This window comes from Hemitrygon akajei, chromosome 23 (genome assembly GCF_048418815.1).
Source record: "Hemitrygon akajei chromosome 23, sHemAka1.3, whole genome shotgun sequence".
NCBI lineage: Eukaryota > Metazoa > Chordata > Chondrichthyes > Myliobatiformes > Dasyatidae > Hemitrygon > Hemitrygon akajei.
The window spans coordinates 53,877,105-53,898,592 of NC_133146.1; the positions used below are offsets into that span (position 1 = coordinate 53,877,105).

Genomic DNA, 21,488 nt, shown 5'->3' on the forward strand with positions numbered 1-21,488 from the left:
CCACAGCCTCCAGGCACATCTTCCCACCTTTATCTCTAATCTGTCCTATCTTCACTCCTGTCAACCTTTTGTTCTTAACATAATTGAAGAATGCCTTGGGGTTTTCCTTTAACCCTACTCACCAAGGCCTTCTCATGCCCCCTTCTTGATCTCCTCAGCCCCTTCTTAAGCTCCTTTCTTGCTACCCTATATTCCTCAATAGACTCATCTGATCCTTGCTTCCTAAACCTCACGTATGCTGCCTTCTAGTATGCTGAATCTAGTCCATCTGACTAGATTCTCCACCTCACTTGTCACCCATGGTTCCTTCATCCTACCATTCTTTATCTTCCTCACCAGGACAAATTTATCCCTAACATCCTGCAAGAGATCCCTAAACATCGACCACATGTCCATAGTACATTCCCTGCAAAAACATCATCCCAATTCACACCCACAAGTTCTAGCCTTACAGCCTCATAATTTCCCCTTCCCCAATTAAAAATGTTCCTGCCCTCTCTGATTCTATCCTTTTCCATGATAATGTTAAAGGCCAGGGAGCGGTGGTCACTGTCCCCCAGATGCTTACCCACTGAAAGATCTGTGACCTGACCCGGTTCATTACCTAATACTAGATCTAGTATGGCATTCCCTCTAGTCAGCCTGTCAACATTCTGTGACAGGAATCCATCCTGGATGCACTTAAACTCTGCCCCGTCTAAACTAGTGGAACTAATCAGGTGTCAATCAATATTAGGGAAGTTCTTGGGTGTCAAGATCTCTGAGGATCTAACCTGGTCCCAACATATTGATGTAGTCATACAGAAGGCAAGACAGCGGCTATACTTTATTAGGAGTCTGAAGCGATGTCACGTCAACAAATACGCTCCAAAACGTTTATAGATGTACCGTGGAGAGCATTCTGACAGGCTGCATCACTGTCTGGTATGGAGGAGCTACTGCATAGGACCAAAAGAAACCGCAGGTTGTAAATCTAATCAGCTCCATCTTGGACACTAGCCTACAAAGTAGCCAGGACATCTTTAGGGAACGGTGTCTCAGAAAGGCAGCGTCCATTATTAAAGACCTCCAGCACCCAGGTCATGCACCTTTCTCACTGTTACCATACAGAAGCCTGAAGGCACACACTCAGCAATTCAGGAACAGCTTCTTCTCCACTGCCATCCAATTCCTAAATGGACTTTGAAGCTTTGGACACTACCTCACTTTTTTTAAAAAATATACAGTATTTCTGTTTTTGCACATTTTTAAATAATCTATTCAATATACCTAATTGATTAACTTATTTATTTATTACATTTTATTTTATTTATTGTTCTTTTTCTCTCTCTGATCTGTACAGCACTTTGATCAACATGGGTTGTTTTTAAATGTGCTATATAAATAAATTTGACCTGACTTGACTAGATTACGTATTGCATTGAACTGCTGCTGCTAAGTTAACAAATTTCATGTCACTTGCCGGTTATAATAAACCTGATTCTGAATGATAGTTTGTAGCCCATTCTGCAAAATGTTTCATAATTTTACATTGCTTCTTCACCTCTGCAGGACCTGCTCTGCACTAATAAGTAAATTCCAATACACAATTTAGAAAGGCAAAAGAAATATAAAAATCGTGTATTATTTTATTGTCTCAGATGAGCAAACATCGTCCAGGACACTCCTTACATAGCCATCAAAAATAATTTAAACATTTTAATAGATTTATATAAAAAGTTCAGCAAAGATAAATAAAAGTTTTTGTTAGCAGACTAATTCAGAAATAGACATTTTCCCAACTCAAATATTAGATATTTTTAGTTCACCAGTAGTTGAATATAGTCCCCTATAATAGTGTAAATGCAGTCAATTTCGTCACCCAATCCATACAGAATGTTTTCAAGTATACAGCAGTAGCACATGCAATATCAGAAGCAGTACCAGTGCCAAACAAGCTTAGCAAATCTACAATTATAAAAATAAAAATATTAAACTAAACATATGAACATTTTTCAGGTTCTAAAGGTAACTTTTCGCAACAGGCTTCTTTTAAGAATAAATGTAGTTAATCAAACAATTTATTTCCACACATGGAAAAGAAAACATTAAGTGAGGAATCATTTTTTCATCTTTTCTATCCATTTTGGGTGGTAAAACGCAATTCAGATATTTCAATTTTCATTGTCGCAGTGGGAAGGGAACAGAAGCTTTAGTGTGTTCAAAAGGTAATGTCAGGAGCACTTTCACCCTCAGTTTAAAAAGTGATCATCTTTGATATTTGTACTATGTTACATATATTGATGACCCTGTTCAACAATAAGAGATATTAGCAGTTAAACCATTTAATTTACAACACAAACTGTAGACAACCAATATCAAAACATGTTAACACTAGAGGCACAGCTATACTGGTTGATTATAAAAAAAATAGCCCTGCATTAACGTATTTTGTTCTTTCCAACTACAAACTTAAACAAAGCAAACGGCAAAACTCGGGCATGCAACATCACAGGATTTAAATATGAAATTAAGCTGCTATGAGATTAATCATAGTAAATATTTTCATCAAGTCATGTAACAATTAAACTATGTTTGAATTTGGAAAACCCCAATGTTCTGAAGGCCTCCAAAATTTATAACACGACAGAAAACAAATGTAAATCTATGAAGTACTTCGAAAAACAAAAGTTAATCATTTTGTCAATTGAAGCATTAAAGTGATTCAAGCTACTGATACTTTTGTTTATCAAAATCCACCAATAAATTAATCGATTAAAGTAAGATTGTGGAATTAAGCCCAGCAACTGCTATAACTTCAAAAATCTGTAACACAAAGTACCCTCCAGGCATCGCCAAGTTTTTTAAAGTTGTAATGAGTTAGCTTTTCCACAGGGGGCTCCTATTTTCCAAATAATTCCCAAACTGAATTGCTGACATACCATGTGATAGCTCAGCCTTTGCAACCAGGACTTTCCTTACTTACCATTTTCAGTTGAGCAGCAGGTCAGAAAATAAAACATTATACAGCATCCAAGCATAATTTCTTGCATTAAAATCATAAATTGGATGAACACATTAATGTAATACATCAGATACAAAAAAAAATAAGCTGTCCTATTCACACAGTATACAGCAGTTCCAATTCCTTCCTACCCAAATAGTTCCCCACATTTGGCACTAACTGAACAGATGTAACAGTTGAAAACATCTCCCAAAGAAAAAGTTAATTTTCCATACAAACAAATGAATATTAATGACAACTCCTATAGAGTATGTGTGAAATAAATATTTTATCCCAAGTTCTTCAGTGGAAAATACGCTATGATATCCTATGATTAAAATCTACAGAAATACTAGCAGTTTAAAGGTAAAAACTTAATTTCTGTGCATATTGACTAAATAGGAATTAACATATGTACCATAACTCAAGTGACTGCCACATGTTCATCATAAAAATATCCATATGAACTTAACCAAAATGCAATGTCCAATTCCTATTAATGCTCCAATTAGGTGTTTCTTCAAGTCTTTACAGATCCTCGAGTTCCACATAGGAACCAGTTCGCTGAATATCGTGTTCAAGACATTCACCCACTAACCCTCCAAGAGAATTTAACATGAAAATATTTGGTGGACATCTGCATACGATTCTGCTTATATAATTAAAAATATTTAACAAAAATACATGCAGCACTGTTCACATTCCCCCCCCGTGATATTACTAATAACTTTTGCAGTTCATGATTAGTGAAAAGTATTGCACGGGCAACCAAATGAGCTACAGTATAATTCTATCAATTTAAATTCACCCAATCAAATTACAGCATCTCCTCCAAATTAATTTAAGATAACAAAATGTGACATTGTGCAATATAGACCATATATTGATACATTTGAAAACTTGGTTCCAGAATGTAAAGTCAGGCACTTTAAGCAAAAAGGGTTTTGATACATTAAAACACAGACCCCCCCCCCCCCCAAGTTAAAGACTGAAGAATTAGTATAAGATTTTCCACAATGGAAATTTTTACTGACCCAAATATATAAAAAAGTAATCTGTATGTTTAGTGACAAGGTGCAGTATCTTTAGGACCAAGGCAGTACACTAAAATGTTCTTCAGGCACAAACAAAGTAGGCAGATAATGGAACACTTAATTGATCCAAATGTATCTATTGATATTGGAACATGGAATCTGTCAGAGTGATCTTAGCTGGTTCACTTCACTACATAGATTAGAGGTGAATCTAGAAGCAAAGGTTTGAATATGAGAGTAAACTCTTGTCTTCCTTACAGCTCCAAAACACATGATGTAGACCTTCAACTTCCATTTTCAGATGTCGCTAACAGGAAGGCTGGCATCATCCAGATCTACAGGAACAGGGTAATCCTCCTGCATGCCATTTTTACTTTGAAGCACAGAGTCATCTTTCATCACTTTGGCAGCTGGTTTTCTGGTAGAGAGAGTCTGGTTCTTGTTCGGCTCTGACTGAGCCATGGAAGAAGACTTGTGAAATCCTCGCTTCTCCTGGAGATGCTGGGTATTGTGGTCTGCAGGGATACTGGTGGTGAGATTGTGGGGATTATAGATGGCTGATGTTTTTGCGAATGATGAGACTGCGCTGGATTCTGCTGTGCAAGTGTCGAGAGGCTCCTGTAAAGAGGATTGTTGATCAGACACACAGGGCATTAGTGGCATGTCAGTATTTCAGAGTCAGATTTTACTCTCTGTAAAACAAAAGCAGAAAAACCACAGAGCAAAGCATCAGCAACGATGTTAATAAGCATTTGCTATAAAAGGAGAAGCACAGCATGTTAGATAATGAAAGAGGACCAGAGCCAAGAACACTCAAATGAGAACAAATGCCAGCTGGTACACAATTTTTAAAACTAAAGGTAATTCTCAAATATGAAGAAAGGGGATTTTTTTTAAATGGCATGCCACACAATCCATATCTTTCATCCAACCTGTCAAAATTTCCAGAGAAAGTGCAGAATGTCAAAAAATAAACATTTTGTCTAATCTTTTTTTTAAATCACCCACAGTATCCAATGTGGATATTTTTTGACAGAAAAGTTAATCTCATAGATTAATGTTTAATGTTTTATGTTTTAGTTTACTCTGTCCTCAAGCACAAAGTAGCAATTATAATCTGCAAAATGTACTATAGCACTTGTCTACAAGTTTCCCTATATCGTGCATTATACTTGAGTAATTATAATATTTTATAATTCACTCATGAAGCTATTTTATACAACTATGATAATGAAATCCTATGCTTTTCCAAATCAAATTACTGTTAAACACATGGTTGATTGAATTTGTTTAAATAATCAGTAGTAGAATAAGGGGGTTGCTGCTGGGATAGTTTAGTATATAGAGGGTGGTAATGTCCAGCACTTGCTAGCCAACGGGTTACAAAGGGCCAGAAACAATAAATTCATTTTAACAGTGTGTGTACCTGAAGAATTACAAACTGTAGGGCAAGAGGCCTGGTGCTGGAAACTGGGATTATGCATCATAGCATATTTTTTAAACCAGCACATATACAAGAGGGTAAACGATTACCATGTAAATACACATTGTAAATAATTTTACTCATTAAAGTCCAAATCAGTGCCTTAGTGGTTTTCCTTCTCTGGCTTCTGGATTAAGGAAGAGCATGTGAAAAGTATCAATGTTATCAAAAACAGTAAATTAGAAGTTTTAAAAATTTAGATAAAAAATACTACAAACACAGAAGCCTGTTCTGTAAGGATGATCACAAACCACCATAATTTTCTACGGCTTAACAAATCAACTCATATGTAATTTTAAACCCCACATGGACTGTGGCAATAAAAAAATACTGAACTCGTGACAGACATGGGACTGAATTGAAGAATTTTAGATCCAATAGGTACAGCATATAGTTAAATTTGGATAGGATACCATGAGCATTTAAATGAGATTTCAATTCATATTCAGATGCAATGTAAATTCCACAAATTTTTTTTAATATTGCAAATTAAACTTTGATTTTGAACAGAGTAATTTCCAACTTCATTAGTATTTGAAGAACTGTATGCCAATCACTTCAGATATTGAAATTTAAAGAACAATCATGAGAAATACCTGTTTCTTAATAAATGGTGTTAAAAATGTAAATGGCATTGGAGTTTCACAATGAAAATTCTCTTGAAATCTGCCTCACTAATAATAAATGTTGTCATCAAATATAAACACATCAATTTCACAGAAGGTCAACTGTCTCTTAGATTTGAATTTGGCAATACACCATTTCCTATCATATTGACAGGTGTAGATGAAATACCAGCATTTAATAATCCATTTCTGGCAGATAATTAACTCATTCACACATGCACTTTTAGCAAGCAATAGAACACTCGAAGTCTTTTTGCCTCATGCAAAGTGCACAGCAATTAAGAACTGACAGCCCCAAAACACTTACAATAATGGTAATAGTATTAAGCAATTAGAAACAGTCTGACAGATAAGATTTACATGCAACTATGCAGAAAATGTTTTAGAAACTCATTGTATTTTGACACTAACTTGCCAGGTAACTTTGCAAGAAGTTTCAGAGCAAATTTTTTTTTAAATCAAATTCTACATGGACTATCAATGTATATAAATCACACTATAAAACTGAACAGGTTGACAACAATACTCACAATTAATAAGTTTACCATCATAAAGCACAGAAAACCACAAGCAGTAGTGGAGATGTTTAACTTGCACACAATGAATGAAAATATTAGCACTCAAACATTAATTGTATAGTTTGAAACTATTTTCGAAGCTAATATTCAGAAATGTATGGGAGAATTTGTCATTTTAGTGAATTAATAAGCAAACAAAATCTCACTTAATCAAGGTATTACAAATGAAAATGGTGCACTTTAAGTTAATAACTAGTATCACTAAATATTACTGAAGTTATTAAAATTGTGTTATGTTGGTACAAAAACTGAATTTTAACAAGGCATTGTAAACGTCGTTTGAAAACTACTCAGCACACCCATGATTAAGACTAGCAAGACAGAATACAAAATAATTCAATAAATCCAACAAGCCTTTAAAATATGCATGATTATCTTCTCCCCAAATCTGCTGAGTATTAACTGTTGGTGCGTGATACCCAATTGCCTTGAAGAGAACTCTGCATGAGTACCAGACTGACTGGGGAGGACTTCATGTAAAAGCTTGCCTCAACAACACCATCCCCCACCATCAGGCAAACTTACTCAATAAAACGCATAATACAAATGAACACCAAATTCCAGAATAGACTAATTTGAAATTATTAACAGAATTTACAGAACAAGTCCAGGGGTCTACCTTTAAAATTAAGTCAGTCATAGGATTTTATGCCATAAAGATATTCGTACACATACAGATCCACGTCAAATTAAGCTCATGCAAATCAGTTCCATGGCTACAGAGTCACACATTCCAAAACACACTGCATGCAAAGACATGATTGCAGATTTTACTCAAAGTCAGTGAACAATCTGTTGCAAGAATTGTTAAGAAGCATTAATGTATGGTCTTTGGTATTGCTGTGATAGGTTATCTGTGCCATAAATAAAAATGAGGAAATATGAACTCTCATGCAAATTACTCAAAATGGCAATAACACCATGGAGGATTAAATACACGTTTAAATACGCATGTTAAAGAAACATTTGCACTCACTGCATCATTTTTATTTTTACAGCTACCAATATTCACAGATGTTTAAAGCTGCAACTATGGAATGTGTTTTTTTTCCATTACATAACTTTTGTTCTCCATGACTACTACAATTTGAAATCAGGGATTGAAATACAGGCCATATTTCTTTAGTGGTATCGTTTTTTCTATTTTTGGCAGATGGATGCCCTTCCACCATCCAGAATTCTCTGTACAATGCTGGTTCAGAGTAGGGAGTGAAGTCAATCCCTGAATAAACCCCATGACAAACTGACCATATAGCTATTATATATAACATTTGCCTTAGAAACTAAGCTTAGTCTTCTATTGAAGCACTTCAGCATATTCCTTGTTCTACTTGTGGCACGTGTTAGAGAGGAATCATGATGGCAGATGTGAATTACATGGACGTCAAATCAACATGAAAAGTATATCAACTTGTAGCAGAGAGAAAGTTAAAATTATACAAGCTATTTATTTCAGGAAGGGATAAAAGGTATTAGTTTCAATTTTGGTTGTTAAATCAGCAAATGAACCTATGGTTTAATATCCATTATTTTTTGCCAACATAGGAAAAAAATACTTCCAGCACAGTCAGAATTTACTAGATGCTAATCCTCCATAAAATGGTCATTTTACATGAGAGCTCACATACATGCTGCATTCACCAGTTCTTGATGTATACCTCTGTATACAAGGATTCGACAGCCGTCTGGCTTGCCGCATCTGGAAGAACACAGTGCAAAGCTCAAATTAGAGTATCCGACACTGAAAGATAGCAGAGAAATAATAGAAAACACAGCCATATACTTGCATGTTAAGATATAGCCAACCAAATCAACATAATTCCATAGTTCTGAATGCGCTAACTTAATTTAACTGGGTTTTAAATCTATCTACATTTTTTTGTATTGTTTGCTTTGTGTTTTAAAAAAAATTACAGAGCAATATGACTGCGTAATCTTTGCGGAAAAGTAAAACCAAGAGAGCTACCTTGAAGAATAAGATTAATATGAAGAAATACTGAAATCCATTTAAAATAGAATTTGACTAGAGGAAACAAACTTGCAGAAGCAACCTCAATTTTTGCAGCTTATATTCACTGTTAAAATTATATAAAATCGACAACTGAAACCCCTCTTCAAAAGTACCACACATGCTGGAAAAAACATGCCCCATCACTTACAACAGATTTTTTTTATTTCAGTAGTCCATGTGAACAGAAAGCACACTAGGGGACAACTGAAAGGAACTGTAGCAAAAATCTACACTTATTGTTCTGATACTATTTATTCTAGTCAATCCTTTATATTGGTTGCCAACACCATCTCTCATGAGCCTCTTACTTATAAATAATATTTTTAAATAGTATTGATTAACCAAGTATCTCCTGATTATTATGTCTAAAGTTTGATAAAGGGCAAAGTAAAATACAAGAGGCACAGAACAATTCACTGAATGTCTGTTTGCTGATTTTCCTATTAGAAATTATGTCTCAACTGAATAAAACTGCAGAGACATGGAAGGAAGATGAATGAAAGAAAGATTAATTTTTTAAAAAAAAATAAGGTTCTGAAAAATTGATTCCCAAGTGATTTCAAACATTTGCAGAAGAAATTAATGTATTGACATACAGAAGCTGCTGATCTTCCAGGACCTCGCTGTGCTACTATTGCACCTGATATTGCCTTGATCCAGTTGTGCATATCTTCAGGGCTGTCAGTCTGAAAAATATTTTGCACCAGGCACTTGTTACTGCGACATTGATCATCTTACCAATAAAAAAAGCATTCAATAGGTAGTGTTCAAATTACAGGCTATACTTTCCACATTACAAAGGTGATAGTATTTATGAACAGCTATCTACAGGCAAAATGAAGCATTTGTATGGCTACTTTCCAATTATTGACAGATGTAAGCTCAATACAAAGGTAATTTGCAAAGGGCCATTCATCAGCTTTCAGGAAATGTAACATCTTTGAACCATTTAATAATTTTCTGCATAAAGCTCATTTTTTGTAAAAAAAAAATCCTTTTATAAAAGGACTTCTAAAGTTTTTCAAATTATTTTAAGAATGTTATTCAAAACAACAAAATGATCTGAGATTAATATAGTCATTCTCATTAACTATTAGCACATTTCATGGGACTTACACACTATTTGATAAACACCTCATGTTAAAACTCTTTCAGATCTTTCCTGATGCTAAAGCATCAAGAGTAAAAGATGAGGCATGAGAGAAATCATGTATTTTGACATTAAGTTGATCAAGTTCAATAGACTGAGAAGTTATAATGCAGGGGAGAATAGCTAGACCTGACCTTGCCTAGTTAAATATGATTGTTTATTGATTCCAGGAAATGAAACTCCTTTGTTGTGCAAAGATACATAGAACTGGGCAAGTGCGATCACAACTGGCATTAGCAATTTGGCACTGACATAAATCTACGATATGTTTCACCTGAAGCTTTGGGAAGATTAAAATCCAAACACAAATGACTTTCACAACTAGTCCAAGACACTACCATACAAAATGGCATTTCTTTCCACAACTCTCCAAGTCGTGACACATCAACCTTGAAACTCAATTATATATTTGGAAGTCTGAACTATTCATGTATCAGAACATAATTTCAGAGACTGCTCCGTTTGGTAATTATTGAAAGCATTTAATGGCAGTTTACTGGAAGGGAGGGTTGATAACAGCACTGGTTGGTGTGAAGAAAGTTACACAGATGTGAATATGTAATGAGAATGTTGGAGAAACTAACGAGTAGAGATTGGCAAAGCTAGAGATGTTTCTTTGGAACAGGAGGCTAAGGGGAAATTTGAAATGTGTGCAGACTGACCTTGAACAGGTGAATAGAAAAGGCACCAGAGGCAATGTCTTCATGGATGCTAGCTCTAGTCACTGCATGTGATCTCACTAAATGACTGGATATCGCAGGGCCCATGGCTCCAGACAACACTATAACTGTGAAACTAAAGACCTATTCTCCAGAACTAGCTGTGTCTCTCCCCAAGCTGCCTTAATAGTTACAACTGTCATCCACTAATTATGTGGAGAACTGCCTAGTCTGACATTTCCATTAAAATTTAGTTCAGCTATGGTCAGCTATTGATCTAAGCTCAATTAACCACAAGGGGTAAAAATGCCCTTTATCTTTTCTCCTCATGTCTCCTCCTGGTATTCTTCCTCCTTCCCTTTCTCCAATTTACCACTCTCCTGACCTATTAGATTCTCTCTTTCACAGCCCTTTATCTTTCCCATCCACCTGGCTTCACCTATCACCTTCTCACTAGTCCTCCTTCCCCACCCTCCACCTTTTTATTCCAGCATCTTCACCCTTCTTTTCCAGTCCTGAGAGAAGTCCTACTCAAATGTTCATTTATTTCCATAGATGCTGCCTGACTCCTGAGTTTCTCCAGCATTTTGTGTGTTTTAATCTGGATTTGCAGCATCTGCAGAATCTCTGTTGTTGAGAATATTTTTGTTGAGAAGCTCTTAACCCTATTGTTAAACATACTTAAAAAATTTGGTTTCAATTTCATAGATTTTTTTGAATTAAATGATTTTTTACTTTCTAGTAATATTCATTCTAATTTCTTTTTAAACCATCAACTTTGGATAAGGCTTTTTTAACATGGAAAAATAAGGGAATAAAAACTTTTTTAGATTTGATTTTACAAGACTGTTTAATGTCTTTTTCACAGTTAATGGATAAATATGATATCTCTAATACACTTTTTTTTTAAGGTATTTACAGGTTAGGAATTTTTTACGTGATTTTTTTTAACCAAATTACCCCTTGGCCTGCTCTTCAAATTTGGCTTATGTTATTTTTCAGTTTAAACCTTTTCAAAAATGATTAATAGCTATCATTTATAAACAGTTAATGAATGCTCGCATGTCGCCTAATGATAGGGTTCAACGCACCTGGGAAGTAGAACTTCAACATTCACTTTCAGATAATCATGGAGTAAAATTTATTATTTAGTCAATAATTCATCTATCTGCGCACGCCATATCTTAATTCAGTTTAAGATAGTACACGGGGTCCATATGTCCAAAGATAAATTGGCGCATATTTTTCCTAATATAAGCCCTATTTGTGACAGATGTAACGCAGAAGTGGCTACTCTAACTCATATGTTTTGGTCATGTGTAAGTTTAAATAATTTTTGGAGGGATGTGTTTGGAATATTATCTAAAGTTATAGATATGGATGTTCAACCTAATCCACTTAAAGCAATTTTTGGGACTATTCCAGAGGAAGCAAGCAAAGTGTCTAATTCCGCCCAACATGTGATAGCTTTTTCAACTTTACTGGCTAGGAGAGCTATTTTGCTACACTGGAAAGAATCTATTGGCTCTCCTCCATTATGTCATGTCTAAGCTTGGAGAAAATTAGAAGCCGGGCATTTGATACATCCTTTAATTTTGAACAAGTCTGGTGACCCTTTATTCAATAGTTTCACATTATTTAATTTATTTTTATTTATTTATTTTTCTTCATTCTCTTTGGGGAAAATCCTTATCCATGAAGGTTCGGAGATGACTGGAAGGATGTGTTTTTTTTTCCTCTCTCTTTTTTTTTCTAATTTTATCCTCAATTGAACTGCCCAATCTTTCTTTTTCTTTTTTTTCCTCTTTCTCTTTTTTTTGTTTCAGTTTAGTTAGTGGGGTTTTTTTTCCTTATCAATAAAATTTCCGATTTTTTTATGATTGCTATAAGGAGCTGTAGTTTTTTTTAACCACTGTATATATAACAGCATAATATTTTATCTATTTTATTAAAACATTATATACTTTCTGTTTTTACTATTGCTGTTTATATGTCTTTATACTATTTACTTGTTAAACTCCTCTTCCGATTTGTATTTTCTTTATTTGGAAATCAATAAAAAAGATTGAAAAATGAAATGAGAATATCAAGCACCATTTGCCAATAACTAGCTTACCAATGCTCAGTTTAGATTTCACAAAGACAGCATGGCGGTTAGCTTCATTACAGCCATATCCATGTCCAGAACAGAATTCCAGAGACATGATAGCAGTGACTACAATCAACCAGGCAGTGACTAACCAAATGTCAAACCAGGCTTTTTAAGACCGAATGTAATTGGAACCAATGGGAAATAAACTGCACTAGCATAAAGACGGTTGTTGTCATTTGAGGCTGCCAGGATAGAATCAGAATCAGGTTTAATATCACTGGATGTGTTGCCTTTATGGCAGTTATTTAGTTTATAATATTTTCGCTTAGGAATTCGTTTGTTAGCATTTTTTAGTTAAAGTTAGGATTGTTTAAGAAAATTCGTTGTCTGCAATATATCGCGGCATGCGATGACGTCACATCCGGTTTCGCCGCGTCTTGTGGGAAAATACCGGTTTGGAGAAACGGGAAGGTGGGGGGCTCACATGTGCGAGTCCAGCGCAAGAAAAGTTGTCTTCTATGCATTAGAAACACAGTGAAGCAATGCTGTAAGTTCACGAGATAATCGATATGTTGAATTAAAATGTTAACGCTGATTCTGTTAAAAGTAACGACGGTCGATAAGGTTTATGTTTTCGTTAGTTAAAGAGTTGCGGATAGTTGTGATGAAGTGTATTTAAAGCAGTCAATGGCGTAAGTAGATTCTGACTGTATGCTGCACTTTAATGTAATGTAGTTGTTGTAGTTTTACCTTTGCAAGTATTTACGATGTAAATGTGATAGCTAGAAGGAAACAAATACTGTACAAATCTTGTACTGTTTTATCAACAGTTTTCACCATACGTTAATGTGGAAGAGTGAACAGTAAATGGTTAATCTTACTGCGACCTTGTTTTCATTGACTACGGTTTACCTCGGTGTTTAGTTCGGCGTTCTGTTACACCCGAGCGAGAACACTACACTGGATATGTTGTGAAATTTGTTAACTTTGCAGCAGGAATACAATGCAAGTGAGGGAAAAAAACTGAATTACACCATGAATATACATATATTAATAGTTAAATTAAATGAGCAGCAGAAGAAAAAGTAGTGAGGTGGTGCTCATGAGTTCAGAGTCCATTCAGAAATCAAATGGCAGAGCAGAAGCAGCTGTTCCTGAATCATTGAGTTTGTGCCTTGAAGCTTCTGTACCTCCTTCCCAATGACAGCAATGAGAAGGGCATGTACTGGGTGATGGGGGTTCTTAATGATGAACGCCACCTTTTTGAGATACCGCTCCTTGAAGACGTCTTGGATATTACACAGGCTATTGCCCATGATGGAGCTGCCTAATTTTACAACTCTCTGCAGCTCACTTTGATCCTGTGCAGTATCCCCCTTCTTCCCCACCCCCCATCATACCAAACAGTGATGCAGCCAGTTAGAATGATCTCCACGGTACATCTATAGAAATCTGCGTGCATTTTTGGTGACACACCAAATCTCCACAAACTCCTAATGAAATATAACTGCTGCCTCACCGCCTTTATAATTGCATCGATATGTTGGGTCCAGGTTAGATCCTCAAAAATATCAACACCCAGGAACTTGAAACAGCTCACTCTTTCTACTTCCGATCCCTCTGAGGACTAGTATGTGTTCCCTCATCTTGCCCTTTCTTAAGTCTACAATCAGTTCCTTAGTCTTACTGACATTGAGTGCAAGGTTGTTGTTGCAACACCACTCAACTCTCTGGTATATCGCGTACCTGTACCTCTTGTCATAATCTGAAATTCTGCCAACAATGGTTGTACTGTCAGCATATTTGTAGGTGGCATTTGAGCTATGCCTAGCCATGCAGTCATGGGTGTAGAGAGAGTAGAGCAGTGGGCTAAGCATACATCCCTGAGCTGCACCAGTGTTGATTATCAGCGATGTGCAGATAATATTTACAATCCACATAGATTGTGGTCTTCTGGTTAGGAAGTGGAGGATCCAGTTGCAGAGGGAGGTACGGAGGCTCAGGTTCTGGTGCTTTTTGATCAGAACTGTAGGAATGATTGCGTTAAATGCTGAGCTGTGGTCAATAAGCATCCTGTCATAGATATTTGTATCATCCAACTGATCGAAGGCCGCGTGGAGAGGCAATGAGATTGCATCCACCATAGACCTATTGTGGCAATAGGCAAATTGCAGAAGGTCCAGGACCCTGATGAGGCAGGAGTTAATTCTAACCATACCAGCCTCTCAAGGAATTTCACCTACATAGGTATGAGTGCTATTGGGCGATAGTCATTAATGCGGGTAACCCTGCTCTTCTTGGGCACCAGTGTAACTGTTGCCCTTTTGAAGCAAGTGGAAACTTCCAACTGTAGCAAAGGGAGATTGAATACGTCTTTGAACACCCCAACCAGCTGGTTGGCACAGGTTTTTGGAGCCTTACCAGGTACTCCATCAGGGCCTGTTGCCTTGCGAGGGTTTACCCTCCTGAAAGACAGACTGACCTTAGCCTCCGAGACAGAGATCACCGTTGCTGTAGTTTTATTCTCCCTTTCAAAGAGAGCATAAAAGGTGTTTAGTTCATCTGGTAGTGAAGCATCATTGCCATTCATGATGTTGGGTTTGTAGGAAGTAAACCCTGCCAGAGTGTATGAGCATCCGAAGTCACCATCAACCTTGCTCAGAATTGTTCCTTCGCTCTTGAAATAGTCCTCCATAAGTCATATTTGGTTTTCTTGCACAAACCTGGGTCACCAAACTTAAATGACACAGATCTAGCCTTCAACAGACTATGAATCTCCTGATTCATCCACAGCTTTTGATCTGGCTATGTACAGTAAGTTCTCATAGGCACACACTCATCCAGCCAGGTTTTAATGAACTCATTCGGACTCGAAGATGAATCCATGAATATGGTCCTATCCACCGAATCAAAGCAGTCCTGCAAACGCTCTTTTGCCTCCCTTATTCATATCTTCTTGGTCCTCACTACTGGGACTCACAGAGACTCACTACAGTCTCTGCTTATACACAAGGAGTAAAATTACAGCCAGGTGATCAGACTTTCCGAAGTGTGGGAGTGGGACAGCACAGTAGGCACTCTTGATGATAGTTTAACAGTGGTCCAGTGTGTTGCTTCAATCTGGTACTGCAAGTGATTTGTTAATAATAATTTAGAGACACTTCAAGTTGGCCTGGTTAAAATCCCCTAAAATGACGGGGAAAGCATCAGGATGTTCTGTTTCATGCCTGTGATCACATCACTCAGTTCGTCTGGAGCCTGTTTTTCACAAGCCTAAGGTGGGATGTACACCACTACCAGAATAGTCGCTGAGATCTCCCATATCAGGTAAAATGGACAACACTTAATTGTGAGGTGTTCCAGGTCTGATAAACAGGACTGAAACAGGACCACCAAGTTTACTTTGCAATCAATGAGTTGATCATGAAGCATACTCCTCCTCCCCTGCCTTTGAAAGACTCAGAAGTCCTATCTTGGCAATGTATTATGAACCCATCAATCTGAATCACTGTATCCAAAACATAAGAGGTTAGCCAAGATTCCGTGAAACAAAAGATGGAAGTGGTCCTAACACCCGTCTGATGTAGCACCCTAGCTCAGATCTTCAATGGTATTTACCAGAGATTGTACATTTGCCAGCAGGATGGTTGGTATTGGGAGTTGCGTCTTTAAACAAACTTCATCCAGCTCAGTATCTCCTCTTCTGCCATCTTAAAGGGTCCATTCTAGTTCTGTTGATTTTACGTAGCGATAATTTTTTGTTAATCCGTTAAAACATTGTTAGTAACTGTATAATCCTTAGATTATACAGTAGAATGAAACAGGAGTATCTGATTGTATCCATCAGAACTACATGCCAAAGTTGCCTTGTCAGTGGCAACCCGGAAGTGTTATGCTGCAGGAGCCCCTCCGGGCAGCATCCTTGGCCCAAATATATCTAGCAGAATTATGAGTGATATTCCTTCCATAATCTGGGTCAGAAGTGGGGAATTTTGATGAAGATTGTATCACGTTCAATTCCCTTTGCAACTCCTCAGAAAATGAAGCAACCCATCCTGTGGGTAGCAAGGCCCTGGCACGGATGGTGTAAATAAGCAGCATTTGTACCACAAATACCTAATAACTGCTGTTGCCAATAAGAGATACTAAACAATAGTTCCTGACCTCCCACTAAAACCTACAACCAGTGACTAGAAACTTAAGTGAATTAGCCAACTTGCAACTCAAGGTCAGAAGAAGGGACACACTAAATGACTAACCATTTACACTATCTATTAGGCATCGGGGTGGTGGGGTAGACATGTTTCTAGCAAAGGAGGTATAAGGCACTCCTTCTCTCCACTAGCCTGTAGGTCACCCTGGAGCATGGTGAAGCACCTGCTTAGCCCCACCAACCCCAATCAGGGTCATGTGAAGTCATGAGAGCAGGTGGTGGATGTCGTATGAGCATCTGGTACATATTACAAGTTCTGGTTATGCAACCACTGACACTAGGCAGATAATCTCTGAAGAGTTTTGATAATGGCTGGGGTCACCCATCTTGTAAAAACACTGCCCAGAAGGCGGCAATGGCAAACCACTTCTGTAGAAAAATTTGCCAAGAAGAACCATGGCTATGGAAAGACCATGATCACCCACATCATATGACATGGCACATAACGAACGATTAGGCATCAGTTTAACAATGTGATGGAAGGCTTGCCACATCTCCAGATGGATGCATTCAAATCTCAAATTTTGCATCAAGCCAAAGCAGCCCATTTGACTATCAGAAAACATGGGAGTAGAGAATGGAAGATCCCTAACCCTCTTCCGTTATCTATTCTTTCTTTTTTCATTATGGACTTCCCTTTTTGTTCTTTCCTCCCTTCACCACTTTCTACACACATTAAAATCTGTGGAACTCCTAATTATTGCCAGTCTAATGGAAGGTCATCAAGACAAATATTAACTCATTGATGTTACCGTTGCGCTGAATAATTCTGCATCAGTTGTTATTGTCCACAACTGACACACCATTAAATACCAGCTATAAGATTTACTGCTGCATTACATTACACTGACATAATACCCTCAAATCATCATCACCACCGACAAGGGCAAGAAACCCAACTGGATGCCACCATTTGCCGACTTGCCTTCAGCCACCCTGACCTGGAAATATATTTAGTGCAGTTAATATAAAATATCATCAGCCGGATACAAATCTCAGAATTCTCCATTGAAGACTAATGCAGAGGTGCCTTCCCCATGAAGACCGCATTAAATCAAGGTGGTAACACTTCATCTTTTCATGGGCATTAGTCTTGAGCAATAAATGTTATCTTTGATAGTAACAACCACATCCCAAAAAGCTCATTTACCTTAGATGGTGGCAGTGGTACTAAGTGGAGGTTCCTGCCAGTTCCTTTGTGGTCTGGCCCTCTTCTAGTTTGGGTGAATGGTGAAGACAGATGTGTTAATGCCCTAACTGAGATGTGTGTACACAACCTCTTGCAACAAAAACGATCGCACATTTTGCAAATTAAACAGCAAAATAAAATTTCACTTATTTGCCACTTGGAAACAAAAATATATACTTAGATTTTGACTTCATTCTGTGGTGATGTGACCTCTCATTGAAATTAGTTTTGCAGAAAAGTCTAGCTTAGTTATATTTGATTACATAAAAGCTAACTTTTACTTAACGAAAATAATTTTCTTACCTGAACATAAAATGTTCTAAAATTAGTGACTATTTCAAACAAGTTGTCTCGTAACAAGATTTCTCTGCAACAGAAAAATGCTGCTGTAAGTAATCATTTTACTTAGAATAAAACAGCAGTGCAACTATACTTAATTAAAATACCGGTTAGCCTGACATCGGTAAAAACGCTAGAGTCGGTTATCAAAGATGAAATAACAGCACATTTGGGAAGAGGTGAAATCATCGGACAAAGTCAGCATGGATTTGTGAAAGGAAAATCATGTCTGACGAATCTTATAGAATTTTTTGAGGATGTAACTAGTAGAGTGGATAGGGGAGAACCAGTGGATGTGGTATCTTTGGATTTTCAAAAGGCTTTTGACAAGCTCCCACACAGGAGATTAGTGTGTAAACTTAAAGCGCACGGTATTGGGGGTATGGTATTGATGTGGATAGAGAATTGGTTGGCAAACAGGAAGCAAAGAGTGGGAATAAACGGGACCTTTTCAGATTGGCAGGTGGTGACTAATGGGGTACCGCAAGGCTCAGTGCTGGGACCTCAATTGTTTACAATATATATTAATGATTTAGACGAGGGAATTAAATGCAGCATCTCCAAGTTTGCCGATGACACGAAGCTGGGCGGCAGTGTTAGCTGTGAGGAGGATGCAGGGTGAATTGGATAGGTTAGGTGAGTGGACAAATTCATGGCAGATGCAATTTAATGTGGATAAAGGTTATCCACTTTGGTTGCAAGAACAGGAAAACAGATTATTATCTAAATGGTGGCCGATTAGGAAAAGGGGAGGTGCAACGAGACCTGGGTGTCATTGTACACCAGTCATTGAAAGTGGGCATGCAGGTACAGCAGGCAGTGAAAAAGGCAAATGGTATGTTGGCATTCATAGCAAGAGGATTCGAGTACAGGAGCAGGGAGGTTCTACTGCAGTTGTACAAGGCCTTGGTGAGACCACACCTGGAGGACTGTGTGCAGTTTTGGTCCCCTAATCTGAGGAAAGACATTCTTGCCATAGAGGGAGTACAAAGAAGGTTCACCAGATTGATTCCTGGGATGGCAGGACTTTCATATGAAGAAAGACTGGATTGACTAGGCTTGTACTCGCTGGAATTTAGAAGATTGAGGGGGGATCTTATTGAAACGTATAAAATTCTAAAGGGATTGGACAGGCTAGATGCAGGAAGATTGTTTCTGATGTTGGGGAAGTCCAGAACGAGGGGGTCACAGTTTAAGGATAAAGGGGAAGCCTTTTAGGACCAAGATGAGGAAAAACTTCTTCACACAGAGAGTGGTGAATCTGTGGAATTCTCTGCCACAGGAAACAGTTGAGGCCAGTTCATTGGCTATATTTAAGAGGGAGTTAGATATAGCCCTTGTGGCTAAAGGGATCGGGGGTATGGAGTGAAAGCAGGTACAGGGTTCTGAGTTGGACGATCAGCCATGATCATACTGAATGGCGGTGCAGGCTTGAAGGGCCAAATGGCCTACTCCTGCACCTATTTTTTTTCTCTATGTTTCTAAATTTGTAGAATTTGAACTTAAATTTATTCCCATCATATCTGCATTCTTAAGGAAATATGTTTATTAGCAAGCTCAATGCTGCCCTAAGTCAAGCTAAGTTCTTTAGAAGAGGAGACTCATCCATGCAGGCCTATTTAAGGGTTGGGGTGGGGTTTATAGTAAAAGATTCCAGCTCAAAGTGAGGCAACTCATCATGCGACACCAATTTGACTGCACAAAGGAGCACAGTGGCCTGGCAACTCATTTTCATTCCTCCATTAAGTTATTAAAATAGGATATGAAAGGAAAACCATTCTAAACTTGCAAGACAAACATTTTACATTTATATTTGAAGTACAGGTAATATTAGCTATGAGTCAAGTTATCAGCAGTTATTCTACAGCTGATTAAGCTATACAAATACATCAAACATGTTTTTTTTAGTGTAGGTAAAATACTGACCTTTGTTTACATTCTTGAACTTTATTAACTTCCTTAAGTGGTATACTGCGAAGCGGCTCTTTATCCTGAAAGGGGGATAAAAAGATTTCAGAATAATTTTCATTTCATGGAGGTAAACCATTACTTTCAGATTCAATACTTGAAACAGACAATTCAAAATGCAAATCAATCTGCATGAAACTATCCACAATAAACGTGTTTTGTGCCTTAAGGCACAAAAATTTAACTAGATAAGCAATCTTGTGCAGGTCAATGGAAAACGATATTAACTTGAGACAAAATCATTCCATTTGCACTTGCAGTCTACACAGTATATCAGTGTCAAAACTATGTGTTACTAACTCTCAGTCAATGCAGACAAGCAGGAACAACTGCAATCCTCACAGCAGCAACAACAAATCTACATGGATACTCCCCTCTCACAGCGGGAGAACAAATACAAGGAAAGGTAAAGTGCTACTGACAGTGTATCAAGGCAAAGAGCAACATAGCAACAAACACAAAACAGTGGTAATTTACACTTGTTCAACTGTCTCTATTGGACTCATTGCTGAAGGTCAGAAATGAACACTGAAAGAGAATACTTAAAAAGTCAGAAAAACCATAAGTTTATCATAATTCTTTTCAATTGCCTTAAATGAGTGCTATTAAAAGTCTGCATTGGTTGCTACCAATGCACTGTCTGCTTTAAACACTAGTCAAAACAGAATTGAAATCAATCTTCCATTCTATCCACTTAAATATTAAGTGAACTACAAATTTTTGATTTGCATATTAAAGTGATTTTTCTATGGAAATCAGTATGCTTTTTTTATGACTAATCATGTGAGTTTCATAACAAGTTCAACAGGTTTCAACTAGCTGATCTAATCAGTTGGCAGCTTGATGGTTCTTATACACAAGGGAAAAAGAATGATACCATTTCACAACTCAACAAGTCTCAGCAGCTTTGGACCAGATTCTCAGTAGCAATAATAGCTTTCAAGCATTTAATCTCCAACTTCCACACCGATATTAAACTGTCAAACTCTATTGTAAAACAAAACAGCAAGTGAAAGTTGATCACTAATCGAGAACTTTTATATATCAGAAAATTCTGCTTTGGCAATAAAATTGTTTTATACACAACATTTTTTAAAGCTGATTTATCCAAACATCAACATTTTTAGAAAAAGTTCAAGACCAGGGTGCTCCACGGCCGCCTG

General features: G+C 37.2%; 1 protein-coding gene across 8 annotated transcripts in view; it reads right to left on the minus strand.

Annotated features, from left to right (window-relative positions):
• Positions 1–1,608: 1,608 nt before the first annotated feature.
• plekha1b (pleckstrin homology domain containing, family A (phosphoinositide binding specific) member 1b) overlaps positions 1,609–21,488 on the minus strand; it is an 80,118-nt gene continuing 60,238 nt past the window's right edge. For 3 of the 8 annotated variants that reach the window (XM_073027657.1, XM_073027660.1, XM_073027659.1), the window contains exons 9-12: positions 20,284–20,348; positions 18,322–18,385; positions 9,312–9,401; positions 1,609–4,635 (exon numbers count right to left, since the gene is read on the minus strand). In XM_073027657.1, the coding sequence (XP_072883758.1) occupies positions 4,315–4,635; positions 9,312–9,401; positions 18,322–18,385; positions 20,284–20,348 (540 nt within the window). In that variant the 3' untranslated portion in view covers positions 1,609–4,314. Of the gene's footprint in view, positions 4,710–8,332; positions 8,404–9,311; positions 9,402–18,321; positions 18,386–20,283; positions 20,349–21,488 lie in introns of all 8 variants that reach the window. The other 5 variants (XM_073027662.1, XM_073027661.1, XM_073027663.1 and 2 more) reach the window with 5 other exon arrangements.